We start from the raw sequence: 15,029 nt of genomic DNA, 5'->3' as shown, positions 1-15,029 counted from the left end.
TTCAGCCTGATTACGTTTTGTTGTCAGTATTTTTATCAAGCAAACTGATGTTTTCAATGTTGTTTTAATTATGCACACTGAATATAAAGATTACATAAAAATCATGTACAAAGCCACGTAAACTTTTTTGTGACCTTTATGTATATAAAAAAGACAATTTCTATTATAGCTTTAATTTGATTTTATAAACAACTTTTTGATATTAAGAATTTTATAAGAATTACCCAGTTTGCCTAGATATGTATTCAGTATCATTTTGTCATAATAAAACATGGGGTCAGTGATGTCATATTTTAGATATGGGGCTTCAAAGTTTAAATTATCAAAAAATTTGGCTTACAAAATTCAGACATTTTACAAATATTTGCATGATTTTATGCTAAACGTTTATTTCTCTCTCAAGATTTAATTTTGTACATGATACGCAGGTCCTATAAAATATGTTATAAACCTATTAAATTTTAAAAATGTGACGTTTGGTACAGAAATTCAAATCAATGATATCTATATTGATGAAAATGACAGCTCGACGCCTTTATTGCCGTTCTGATCTTTGTATTTTTATATTTATATCCATCAAAACTAAAATTGCGCAATCAAGTAAGTTCCCATGATATACATTCACTCTTAACGTAATCATTAATATTATATCACTGCAAGTATACTATTTTGATGCAAACTCCAAATGATTTTCATATGTCAAACCGTGTCCTCCTATCTCTCATTTTTGCTATTTAGGGCTTGTTTATCTAAAATGAAAGTAGGTTTTCATTAATTTTACAATAATAACTTATAATCTTAGCCTACAGACATAATATTGCACGTGTTCAAATACAATAATACAGAAATTTGTTAGCAAAATTTATAAGTATTGATCAGCTAACAACCAACTGTTTTTGGATTCTTTTCCTATTAATTCACATCTGTTTGCCAATGTTTATATCTTTACCTTCAAAATACTTGGTTATCTATAATTCAGTGTATAACTATATTTTGAATTATCAAAAGATCGTTATGCATCAGAATATTTATATATCTACGCATACGAATGCATATTGTCTATAAAGCAATGTGTAACGCAGAGAAATTAGAGAGTGTTACATTATGTACTTAGTGAAACATGCAGACGGATTTTTAAAAACCGAATAAAACCACAATCGAGACCATAGTTATTGAATTGGGCATGCGCAAGTATTCGGAATGCACTATTGTTGATATTTTCCGCTCAATATTTTTTTTGAATTTTGACGTGGTTGGAAAAACCAAGTCAAACCGAAAGTACAAAAAACTCGGACATGTTCAATGTTATAGATGAGAGTTGTCCATACCACAACTGGACATCTGTGGCGGGTGATCGATGTCCTTATCCAGTCGAATTTCATTGTTTGAGAGACGAGTATGGGAGAATCGGATGGGTCTGTAGCGAGCCAGTATGGGTGGAGAAGGGTTTGTTATTGTTCGAAACTTTATTGATCGACGTAGATGAAGTTACACTTTATATTGGAACTGATTATTTTGTTAACTATCGTGCATTCAACTTCGTTTGATTTCAATATGGTTATTGTTTCTTTAAAGGCATATAATTATAAGGTGTATTGTTTTTACTACAACGCTTTTACAAGCGTTAAAGGTTAATGTAAAAAAAAAAAAAACATTTATTTTTTCTTGTTCTGTTAGTGCATGCTTCTGTATGTAGGATAATTTCATGCCAACTGTGTCGTGTCCATCTAGAAACAAAAACACATTTTTACTGCATTTCATTATTGACGAACATTCAAGCATGTACGTCTTTAAAAGCGATCTTACTTATATTTTCAAATCTATTCAATTCATTTCTATGTATCATGTCGTTTTGAACATCTCATTTTAATTCTCCATTGCTTTGGTGATTCTTAAATAGAATCAAAATTCTAGTGTTTTGAAAATCATTGGTATTTTATTCTGTTTGAATAAAACAAAATCGGGACATGACTAAATTTTTATCTTATGTGGAGGTGCTATTTTTAAACAATTCATATAATACATGTATACATAGTACTAGTATATTAAAACTCTGAACATGCAGCTGCTTAACTATTTGTTTCCTTTATATTTAGATTATAATGGGTTTTTTTTATTCAGGAAATTTCATTTGATTTGTAGACATGTGTCCTGTTTTTAACGTTGGTGCGAAAAAACTGGATACCACGTCTTGTTTGCAAACCAGATGCCCGCTACATAGCTACCGGTCGAATGACATTGATGTTGGTATGTACATGTAGTTATGGTAAACATTTGAATTTACCACTTCACTTCTTAATGGTACAATTCCGCACACACACACACACACACACACACACCTGTTAAGAAAACATCTCTTACAACAATTAAATTTTTCCTTTTTTTAAATTGTTTAGATAAATTGGAAGAAATGATAGGCAAATATTTTTTTTTAAAGTTTCAGAAAAAATGTGAAACTCGACTTTGTAATACAGACTTACAATTGTCTTGCTAGTTCAATCGGTGCATTAGGGGTTATGAGCAGTAAAGAAACTTTAAATTTTGTACTATAAAGTGTTCGTAAATCCTTTATCACATATAGTAATATGTAAATTGACCTGTTTGAAATAGTTATTTTACATAGACAAATAAGGAAGTTAAAATTAATGTTAATGTGAAGTCCGTATACACACATGTAGTTATTTCATTTTTTCGATCAATATACATTAATCTCATGAAAAAATCAAAATGTAAATATTATATTTTAACAAATGGTCATCAATAAACAATAAGTAGAAACCTATATCCTATCAATATATAAAGTGGTTTGAATAAATAGACTAAACAACAATTTGATTTATGCACGGGCACCCTGTCTTGAAATTTCAAATCTATCCAATTTGTATATGAAATCATAAATAACAATCGTTGAAAAACACAAAAAATCTGTATTACATTGCAAATCAAATACAGATGTGTAATTGCACAGACTAGGCTTTTTTCTAATAAGTCTTTGTATCATGTTTATGTACGTGTTATATCTCGCATTTTTTATATAAAACTTTTTATTTTTAACTTTGGTAGAATACGCCTGTAGATATAGTATGGATAAAGAAAGGTAAGATGATCTCATAATGTTTTTAAGTGTCCACCTATATACAATAACGTAAATCTAATTGAGAATATTCTAATGTTCTAAATGACAGAAGTTTCTTTAAAATTTTTAATATCATGGATTTTATATTTTCATTTCCTCTCTTTCTAAAAAAAAACTATTAAATGACTTGTAATAGAGATCGATGTTACACGACTTAGAGTTAATATCAATAACTACAAGGAGTGTTAATACTAATGAATGAACAGTCATTTTCAAATGAAAAACCTGTATTTTTTAGTCTTAGTACTACGACACCTATCACAACAAAGGCCACGGACACTAACAAACACAACATTGGATTAATCGTCGCTTTGACCATGGTGACACTTGTTACAATTACAGTCGTTGTGGCTAGTATAATACTTTATAAATGTAAGTTTGTTAAAAATATTCATGTTTAGAGCTAAAAATACAACTAATTACCCACGTTTACTTATCAATTATCAATTAATAAAAATTGGTTAACATTTTTGAATTTTCATTCAAAACTCAAATTTTACGCAGGCCGTCTTCATTGATATCTAATTAACGTTTAATAATTAGGTCAGCTAAGTAACTCAGGTGATCTATTCGAATTGGTTTTCCTCTATCGTTGTACGTTGTCCTTTTTGTGTTAACAAGTTAACAATTTTACATGCTTAACTTCTTCTTGTGTTATCAAGTTAACAATTTTACATGTTTAACTTTTCTTGAAAACTGCAAAGCCAATTGTTACAATTTTTTGTCTGAGCGTCTTTATAATTAGGGGAATCTAAACTTTAAAGAAATCATGGCTTAAACACCCGGGATCTCACAGACCAGACCAAATATGCAGAGAATGCCAAATTATTGAAAAAAATGTTCTCTACTTGCACAAACTACTGAATTCAAAATATATTCATGTTCCCAGAAATTGATCGACATCGTCTGACATTAACTGCATAATCACTGTACCCTACTGTAGATCTATTGTACACCTTCTCTATCCTACTGTTTCCCACTACACTCTACTGTACTCCACTATACACCACTAGACATAACTGTACCTACAAGAGAGAGAATAGGCTTCTATTTCTTCAAGTTCAGTATTACATGTGAGGTCAGAATATTTGTCCTTGACAGTGTATGTTTTTTTTTTAAATACAAAAACTACTTTAATATCCTGTCTATTGTCTATTAGTGGAAATAAGGTGTTTGTATTTTGTGTCCATTATAAAGGAAACTGTTATATTTATAAAAGATTGGCTATTAAAGGGAAACGATATAAGCTCAAAATATTAAAACTGTAATTTTTCTGATTTTAGTATTTAGAAAGGTAAATATGGGTTTAATTAACGATTCTTACAAAATTTGAAAGTCAGTCATTGAGTTACAAGCAATTCTTTGTTATGGAAACGAGTCTTGTTATTGTTTTCGCATGTGTGGTATTATTATGTTTTAATCAAATGAAGCTTCTCTGTTCAAAATATGATTTATGAACTCAATGGACCAGTTTATTTTGTTTTCCAGGAGTCATTTTGTAAAAGAAATGGTAATTTCTGTATTTTGTATAATTTTTGATGAAAATAAAAGACTCGAGTTTTGTTAACATAATAAATAATTTCTTATCTCTATGTCTAGCATGTAACTTGACCTATAACATTTAATGTTCAGTTGATTGCTTGAAAATGCAATAAAGTAAACAATTAGAAATATAAGACAAAAAAATTTGATCTGAAATCAAATTTAGATCCCCTAAAGGCCACGAGATTTCTCTTTACCAAATCTTTACAATTTGGAGCTAAGGTGTATATACATATATATGTATATACATGTATATGTACATATATATATATATATGTATATATATATAAAAGTTGTTTGAGCATTGGATTTATTTTTGTGTTTATTCATCCCCGGAACCAAGAAAAAGGATTTATTGTGGCGATTCAAATTCAAATTATCTCTCTCTCTCTTTCTCTCTCTCTCTCTCTAATCGAATTTTTGAACCAAACAAACCAACCCCCCTCCTCCTCCCTCCCTCCCGCAATATTTTTATGAATCATTGATTTTCAAAGAACAAATACTAAAGGGAGTAACGGTCGGCGGAGTCTTAGCTTAGGGTTTAGACTTCAAAATAAAACTTTCATTGTAAAATGCAAACATGCGACTATAAGTCATTCTATGGGTTATGATACCCGGTTGACTGTCAAGGCATGTGTGCCTCTTGTTTTATTTTCTTATTATATTAAAACGAATGTTTTTTTTTAAATTTCAATTTGTTTCTGAACCCCTGTGTACAATCTTTTTGTCAATTATATTTTTTGCAAACTAAGAAATTCAGATTTTTTACTTTTAATGTTTTTAACAAAAGTGAAACTTGTATATGTATTTCCACATTTCAAACAATACATAGGTCGTCGACAACCTAATAGAAATGTTGGTATACGAGATGAAGAATCCATAGATCTGATGCAAGGAACTCCTATAGAAACAACAAACCGAGCCCAAAGACCAAAAAATGTGTTTGATAAAGCGAAAGACTTTCTTACTAAGGAAGGCATGGTAGTGATTACAGGAGTTCAGGGATCTGGTAAAACATTTTTAGCGAAATCTTTAGTCGATGATCTACACATGGATGGCAACATCAAGGAAAGTTCTGTGATTTGTAGTCTCAGTCAATTGCATTTTGGAGCGAGTGACAAAATAGATATCTATATAATCGATGACATATTTTATGAGTTACAATTGCTTGAGAAATTCAAAGAAACCCTTGAAGCTCTCAATGACTTTATAGATAGGGCTAAAAAAACGCCCGTTATCATCGCCATTCCTTCATATACTTGGATATGTAATGAAAACGAATTTAACCATAAGTTTTATAATGTGCAAGTAGATTTAAATGAAAGAGAAGACAGTGAGAAATTAGCTATGTTAAACACTTTAAAATCGCGATATGATGTATCCCGCGAACCAATGGAGAAAATGATTGAATTGCAAAATGAATTGCTGGTAACATCACATGCGTGCATTGGTTTTCCGGCATTTGTGTCATGGATGTACAAACAGCCAAGCATTGAAAAAATGAAGAAATGTCTTAGTTATCCACTGAAAATGATGAGTGAAGAAATCTCTTCGATAAAAAAAGCAGAAACAGTAGAAGAAAGAGGAAAGTTTTTGGTATTATCGTACATGTGTCTTAGAGATGGAAGAATAAATGTTAAAAATGTTGACAAGAAACTATTAGATTCTTTAAAGAAAAGGTATGCTACTGAATTTGAGGATGAGGATTTATCGAAATACTGTGAAAGCATGGTTGGTTATTATCTGTTGACTGATGAAAACGGTTTCTTTGAATTTGATTTGAATATCATGAAAAAGATTGTGTTTGTTAGTTTAGCAAATGATTGTACAGCGTTTGTAAAAGAACATTGCAAAAATGATTACTTTAAGTATGTAATAAATAAAAAAGATCATAGCCGTCTTAGAAACGTTGAGGATTATTACAAAGAATGTTTTACAAAAGTTTAGGAAGTGTATCTCAATAATTAAGTGAAAACATTTTTGATTATTAATAAAATATTTTATTACATGCAACGGGACTGAATTGAATTTAGTACTATTTTTAATTAATCTAAAAATATTAATATAAAGGAGGATTTGCCTCTTTTTATATTTTTTTTATGCAGATCCCATTAACTAGCATTGATGCAGTAAGCGTTAAAAAATAAGGATTGGTGTTGAGACATAGGACACTTTTGATATGTTTAGCCAACATTGTCATTAATGTCTAGATTTCGTTCATGATGTAAGATGTATTCTTTGTAATTTTGCACTGTCAATATATTCTGAAACAATAAAGCAAAACTGATGCTATATATCTTGTGTTTTATTTACAAACCTTTTAAAAATCTATTGACGAGCCTATGACCACAGGGCAAAAGTGCAAAAGCTACATCTTTTGTATACAATTTGTATCTTGTTTTTACTATATTGCACTCAAACCATATATATATATATATATATATATATATATATATATATATATATATATATATATATATATATATATATATATATATATATATATATATACAGGACCGTTTTCTCCAGGGTTTAATAATTGATAATTTTGTTATAGTCTCAATATCAGAAACAGCCTAAAAAGTGGCTAACATTTCTTAAAAGTCTTTTCTCTTAGAAAAAGAAACACACACTTGTAAATGTAAAGTGTGTGAAAAGCTACTGCATAACTCCATTCATCACACAGGTATCGTTAGGTTTAAATGATGAACATAAGCGGAAATCAAAGTTTACACTTGTGGCTGTTACTGTGACTTTTAATTCAAATTTATGCTAAGGAAAACACAATGACTTTGAGGGATAAATAACATTTGTAGACGAGGCAGGGAGGTACAATGTAATACAACAATTAATTGAAGCATCAAATGCTTATTTTTAAAGATTGTCGGTCCTACATGTAAAACACACCAGGCCGTGCACACAAATGAGCATCAGCCTTTAAACGCTGTATTAAATTTGTCCTAAATTTGCTTGCACGCCCTGGTGAATTATAAGACCGACGAAACCTAAAATTCATAAAATAAATCGTGTATTTTCAGTGGATCAAAACGTGCGAGTATCGTAATAATCAACATTGTTCATTGTCCGTCTGACACGTTGTTTAAGATATATATATATACTATTTGTTTATATACGACTGTGAAATGTCATAATGTCATTTATTAAAATGACATAGCCAATAATGCAAAACGGGGCAAAATATTTTACAAAAATATTATATATTCTCTTACAATACAGGAGTATATGATCTCCCCTGGTAATAATTAAATTGTAAACTGGTCAAAAAGAGATCAGACAATGAAACATATAAAACATTTTATTATATACATATCAATTTCCCCTTCTTGATATTGTCAATTTCAGAGATCACCCTGTTGTTCTTGTAACTGGGGTGTGATAGGTTAAGTAGTTTCGAAGATTGTAGTTATTTTGTGATAGAAAACATTCAGCAACAAACTGTTTAAGTAAATAGGGGCATAATTGTTAAATATTTTGAACAATAATATAAATTTGTGGTTATTTCTACCTTTCTTAAGTGTTTTCTAGCCTAACTCTTGATATGTGTATTGTTGAGATGAGTTTCGCCTAATACAAGTAATTGTTCGTGAAGCGTTCATCTGTATACTTTCTAATAAAGTACTTTGTTCATCTATTCAATTTTCCCAGGATATATCATGATGCTTAAATACATTGTTGCCGCAAGATAACGTATCAATATTGAAATCACCCATCAAAAATATGGATAAAGCAGTATCAATAGCATCATTTAATGATACTGCTAAATTGTTAAGTTTATCAGTCTTAGATTTTTGTGGTCTATAAATGATCCCAGTAAGAAATTTGCAATTAATAAAGTGTATTTCTACCCCCATAATTTGAAAATCTGGACTATTAAGGTCATTGCGTATAGAAAACTGTAAATGTTTTTAACATTAATCATAAATCCATCTCCAAATCTATTACGGTCTAACATAAAAGACTTTTAAAATCCCCAAAACTAAATTTCCTTCCTTTATATCAGAAATTGTGCTATTCAGGTGACTCTCAGATAGTCCCTTTAAGTCATAATCAGAGAGTTCGTTAAAATAATATATCACTTTAACTTATGGTCAAAAGCATTATTATGTACTATTTTAATATTTGACAGAAATGAACTTTAAGTGAGGTCAGAATTGACTTTTATCCCATCAATTATATACAAAACAGTTAGGACCTGTAAAGTATAAGACAATATCGTACCAAGATTGGGTAAAATCGGTTGTGTTTTATAGTTCAAAATACTGTACATAAAAAATTTGTCATGATTATCAAAAATATAGAGTAAGTTTTTATGCACAGCCTCCATACTTAAAAATGTAAACAGTTTTACTTTTACCTTCGTATTGCAATAAGTGTAAGCTAATGACCGAGATGGTCCATACCAACAGGAACGTATTCCTGGGTGAACAGATATGATCAAGTAACATTGTATAAGGAGGGATATATAATCGCTGCTTTGAGCTAAACGTTTTGGTTTTAAAAAAGAATAAAAATGGGTTGAACGATAGTAATTGTAGTAGAAAATCAATAAAAATAAACTTTTTATATGCATTTATATTTAGTTATTGTCGAGGTGGTAGATGAACTAAACACTTATTTACAAGGCATATCAAAACAAGGGAAATGCCGATTAAGTTAAATGGAGATAATTTAATATGTATTAAATGAACAAGAAGGAAGTAGTATAAACAGGACATAAAGAAGCTTTTTCCTCTGACAAACGTGACAAGTTTAAAGTATCCGATCCATATTAGGACCTAATTTTTCCAACCTTGAATATCCATCATGGATTTAATACTTTGATATTAATTTAAAACATTTTAGAGTAGAGAAAAATTTTACTAGAGAAATTTTGAAAAATATTATTAACTAAGAAGTAATTAATTAATGAAGATTGCATTATGGTTAATTGGGACAAACACATTTTTTATAATAAAAATATAAATACTAGATATATTGATAAATGCTTTGATAAAAAGATATATTTTGTCATAAGGAATACAAAAACGATAAGTTTTATACCGTGTATTGTTTTAGAATTAATTTTTAAAGAATAAAAGAAAAGGGGGGGGGGCATCTTCGCTAGCCATGAGAAGCGTAGTGTATCAAAAACCCTTGGCCAGCGAAGATGAGGGAGGGGCAACTCTTCAAAAAAAGGAAAAAGGTAATTAATTAGGACACATTCTACTCTTTTATATTGATATAAATAGGAAAATTATGTTCAAGTATACTGAGTTTTAAGCCCATACATATCTGTCATGCAAGCAGATTCATTGAATCTTGGGCTATTATGGATTGGATTCCTTAATATATTAAATGAAATTCGATGAGTCGTTTTTTATGCATACAGAAAACATAAATTGTTATGCTTCTAAGTTACAATGATGAAAAAATACATGCGAGTGTTAAAATGAAAATATACAGATCGTTTGTTCGATTTTTGGGAATAGGTTATAACGTTGGCCAAACTGAAAAAGACCAAGAGATGTTGGCGGCTATGGAGCAACAGCTTTAGTAGCCAGAATTCATCACGACTAAACGACTAAATCCCTTGCAGAGACGAGAGTATAAGTGGCCAAGTGCTCATCATATTCAAAGGGATGCTCCAGACGCATTTGCAGTTTTTCAAGGTCATCCTCTGATGTGAATATTGCTCGGTTTTAATCCAGTTTAACAATGATGCGACCATCATAAGTCCACACACTATTGACAAGCTTGTTAGGGGACAAGTTTACTAGCTTCAAATAGGATAGTCAATCTTAGTTTAGTCAACGCCTCGTTTATGAAAACCTTTGATGAAGGACTCGGATTGTGGTTGTAATTTTTAAGAAGGATTAAGTCTCTTGATTTGCCATTATTCTTGCGCAGCCTGACTCGATGGGTTCTTTCTATTCGGTCCAGCCAAATTTTGGATGACTTCTTGGGTAATACCAGGTTGATGACATACATTGTAAGCTATCAGTATTTTCACTGGTTCCTACCTTAGGAATGGGTGAGAATTTAAGACAAGTTCTACGAGAGTGCTGTTCCATCTCATCGATCGGGTCATTTAGTTATTTTGTCTCACTTTGAAGGGATTTTATATGGGGCATAAAAAGTTCACTTATACAGGTTTTGATAAATGGTTTCTGCATTATCAAATTGATAACCTGTTTGGTGCCCCGATTATGTTGGTGCGGTCGTAAAGTAAAGAGCTTAGCTGGTTGAGTTGGGGGTCATCAAATGATGTTGTAGAGTCATCGGTGATAGAGTCGGAGGTTGAACTCTCAACTCTCTTTCTCCTTAAAGGGGGTTTGTTTGGTGTGATAGCTGATCTTGTGGCTCCCTCACCGTGTTAAGTATCATCAGTGGGTCTTTGACTGTTTGTTGCAGATGATTTGACTGCATTTTCATTGGTTTTTTGTTGGTGGGTTTATTATTTGGCATCATTTAATGAATATGTTGCAGCAGTTTTTGGTATTAAATAGTTAAAGAGGATAGTCACTGATAGGGCACACTAGTATCTTTTTGTTTACAATAAAGTAATTTGTTAAAAAGTATTCACAGACCTGAATGTTTTAGTGCTCATTGTTTTTCCCGAGATTTTACCAATTTATCAATTCATTTTCACTGTAAATTGCATTACACGTACCAGTCACTCTAGTAGTCATCACATAGTACATTAAAACATCAGAATGATATATATCATATTCCCAGCCTATTATAGGGGAAAACTAAGAAGTGTAGCCTTCTTCATTATTGCTGACTCATCTTGACTCATTTTATTATATAATAACGATGATTTTATCTTTAGAATTTGACAAAAATAAAAACTGGAATATGATTACTCAGCCAGTAAAGGATTGTTTCTTAAGCATGAAAGGAAAATATTAGGGTGATTTAAGCAAGTTAATAATTTGTATATTAAATGATCATGAAGATATTTCGTTAAAGCTCCATAGAAAACTATTTGAAAGCGAACAAATCCAACTATTTTAAAGACTTTTGTTTCTAGTGTTTATTTCTTTAAAAGATAAAATGTTTACATTTAAGTTCCATCTTGTTCATTTTTCGTTCTATAGTTAAATAAAGTCAACAAACCACCAATGACTATTCATTTTTTAGCAAATATGCAACAAGCTTTTTCTTGACCTGCACTATTTGTAGCGTATAGAAGAAAAAATCAAAAATAAAATTTAGAACGCCATAACAAAATGTTGTCAGGAAACTTAGATAATGTAAAATAATACGAAAAAATAATCACACGTTACTATTTTTGGGTGAGATAGTGAGATTTCACCTGGAGGTCAATTGAATATCGGATTTGTATGAGGTTATAAAGAAAACAACATGTAAATGCAATGATTGTAACGATATCTTTTTTTACGCATAGTTGTGAACAAGATTTGGAGGCGGTTTGCAAAAACCAATAAAGCAATTTCAACTTCCCTCGTTGACCTCTACAGGCTATAGTTGAAAATCCGTCATCAGGTAATAGATTATGATTGGAAAATGGCATCATCATCCACGTCCACAAAGCAACTGCATCATCACCGACAAGGATGTATGACTGTCTTTGTTATCTTGACGCAAAGGTACCGAAAGATCTGGAATGTTAATCTTCTCACTATTAGCTGCTACCTACACTTCACAAAAAGTCAACATGTGAGGTAGAAACGTGCATGCTATCCAAAACCGCACCCGTGCCATCGAACGTGCAGTCTTAGCTGGACATGTGTACACAAAGAAAAAGCATGCTATAATTTGTTGATTCTGTGTTAATTGACTGTTTTTTTTCAGTGGCTTTTCAGTTATGCATACAGAAAACATAAATTGTTATGCTTCTAAGTTACAATGATGAAAAAATACATGCGAGTGTTAAAATGAAAATATACAGATCGTTTGTTCGATTTTTGGGAATAGGTTATAACGTTGGCCAAACTGAAAAAGACCAAGAGATGTTGGCGGCTATGGAGCAACAGCTTTAGTAGCCAGAATTCATCACGACTAAACGACTAAATCCCTTGCAGAGACGAGAGTATAAGTGGCCAAGTGCTCATCATATTCAAAGGGATGCTCCAGACGCATTTGCAGTTTTTCAAGGTCATCCTCTGATGTGAATATTGCTCGGTTTTAATCCAGTTTAACAATGATGCGACCATCATAAGTCCACACACTATTGACAAGCTTGTTAGGGGACAAGTTTACTAGCTTCAAATAGGATAGTCAATCTTAGTTTAGTCAACGCCTCGTTTATGAAAACCTTTGATGAAGGACTCGGATTGTGGTTGTAATTTTTAAGAAGGATTAAGTCTCTTGATTTGCCATTATTCTTGCGCAGCCTGACTCGATGGGTTCTTTCTATTCGGTCCAGCCAAATTTTGGATGACTTCTTGGGTAATACCAGGTTGATGACATACATTGTAAGCTATCAGTATTTTCACTGGTTCCTACCTTAGGAATGGGTGAGAATTTAAGACAAGTTCTACGAGAGTGCTGTTCCATCTCATCGATCGGGTCATTTAGTTATTTTGTCTCACTTTGAAGGGATTTTATATGGGGCATAAAAAGTTCACTTATACAGGTTTTGATAAATGGTTTCTGCATTATCAAATTGATAACCTGTTTGGTGCCCCGATTATGTTGGTGCGGTCGTAAAGTAAAGAGCTTAGCTGGTTGAGTTGGGGGTCATCAAATGATGTTGTAGAGTCATCGGTGATAGAGTCGGAGGTTGAACTCTCAACTCTCTTTCTCCTTAAAGGGGGTTTGTTTGGTGTGATAGCTGATCTTGTGGCTCCCTCACCGTGTTAAGTATCATCAGTGGGTCTTTGACTGTTTGTTGCAGATGATTTGACTGCATTTTCATTGGTTTTTTGTTGGTGGGTTTATTATTTGGCATCATTTAATGAATATGTTGCAGCAGTTTTTGGTATTAAATAGTTAAAGAGGATAGTCACTGATAGGGCACACTAGTATCTTTTTGTTTACAATAAAGTAATTTGTTAAAAAGTATTCACAGACCTGAATGTTTTAGTGCTCATTGTTTTTCCCGAGATTTTACCAATTTATCAATTCATTTTCACTGTAAATTGCATTACACGTACCAGTCACTCTAGTAGTCATCACATAGTACATTAAAACATCAGAATGATATATATCATATTCCCAGCCTATTATAGGGGAAAACTAAGAAGTGTAGCCTTCTTCATTATTGCTGACTCATCTTGACTCATTTTATTATATAATAACGATGATTTTATCTTTAGAATTTGACAAAAATAAAAACTGGAATATGATTACTCAGCCAGTAAAGGATTGTTTCTTAAGCATGAAAGGAAAATATTAGGGTGATTTAAGCAAGTTAATAATTTGTATATTAAATGATCATGAAGATATTTCGTTAAAGCTCCATAGAAAACTATTTGAAAGCGAACAAATCCAACTATTTTAAAGACTTTTGTTTCTAGTGTTTATTTCTTTAAAAGATAAAATGTTTACATTTAAGTTCCATCTTGTTCATTTTTCGTTCTATAGTTAAATAAAGTCAACAAACCACCAATGACTATTCATTTTTTAGCAAATATGCAACAAGCTTTTTCTTGACCTGCACTATTTGTAGCGTATAGAAGAAAAAATCAAAAATAAAATTTAGAACGCCATAACAAAATGTTGTCAGGAAACTTAGATAATGTAAAATAATACGAAAAAATAATCACACGTTACTATTTTTGGGTGAGATAGTGAGATTTCACCTGGAGGTCAATTGAATATCGGATTTGTATGAGGTTATAAAGAAAACAACATGTAAATGCAATGATTGTAACGATATCTTTTTTTACGCATAGTTGTGAACAAGATTTGGAGGCGGTTTGCAAAAACCAATAAAGCATGTTCAACTTCCCTCGTTGACCTCTACAGGCTATAGTTGAAAATCCGTCATCAGGTAATAGATTATGATTGGAAAATGGCATCATCATCCACGTCCACAAAGCAACTGCATCATCACCGACAAGGATGTATGACTGTCTTTGTTATCTTGACGCAAAGGTACCGAAAGATCTGGAATGTTAATCTTCTCACTATTAGCTGCTACCTACACTTCACAAAAAGTCAACATGTGAGGTAGAAACGTGCATGCTATCCAAAACCGCACCCGTGCCATCGAACGTGCAGTCTTAGCTGGACATGTGTACACAAAGAAAAAGCATGCTATAATTTGTTGATTCTGTGTTAATTGACTGTTTTTTTTCAGTGGCTAAAGCACACTGTCAGATAACAAAGTAAAGGGAATAACCATTTCAAAAAAACTAACTTTGGGTTTAATTACCATTGT

The 15,029-nt window shown here is 31.6% G+C and overlaps 1 protein-coding gene across 1 annotated transcript; it reads left to right on the top strand.

Moving 5' to 3' along the window:
- Positions 1-1,223: 1,223 nt before the first annotated feature.
- On the top strand, positions 1,224-6,895 carry LOC117682393 (uncharacterized). Its single transcript, XM_066081617.1, has 5 exons — positions 1,224-1,446; positions 2,143-2,247; positions 3,064-3,097; positions 3,375-3,508; positions 5,511-6,895. The coding sequence occupies exons 1-5, from the start codon at positions 1,296-1,298 to the stop codon at positions 6,623-6,625; spliced, it is 1,539 nt and encodes a 512-aa protein (XP_065937689.1). The 5' UTR covers positions 1,224-1,295; the 3' UTR covers positions 6,626-6,895.
- Positions 6,896-15,029: the final 8,134 nt, after the last annotated feature.

This window comes from Magallana gigas, chromosome 4, assembly GCF_963853765.1.
Source record: "Magallana gigas chromosome 4, xbMagGiga1.1, whole genome shotgun sequence".
NCBI lineage: Eukaryota > Metazoa > Mollusca > Bivalvia > Ostreida > Ostreidae > Magallana > Magallana gigas.
This window is presented reverse-complemented; position numbering and strand designations above follow the sequence as displayed.

What these genes read in the sequence shown, in the direction of transcription:
- LOC117682393 (XM_066081617.1), top strand. Translation starts at nt 1,296, where the DNA reads ATGTTCAATGTTATAGATGAGAGTTGTCCATACCACAACTGGACATCT. An exon ending in TATAGTATGGATAAAGAAAG is followed by an intron (nt 3,098 to 3,374) that starts GTAAGATGATCT and finishes TGTATTTTTTAG; the next exon opens with TCTTAGTACTACGACACCTA. An exon ending in TAGTATAATACTTTATAAAT is followed by an intron (nt 3,509 to 5,510) that starts GTAAGTTTGTTA and finishes AACAATACATAG; the next exon opens with GTCGTCGACAACCTAATAGA.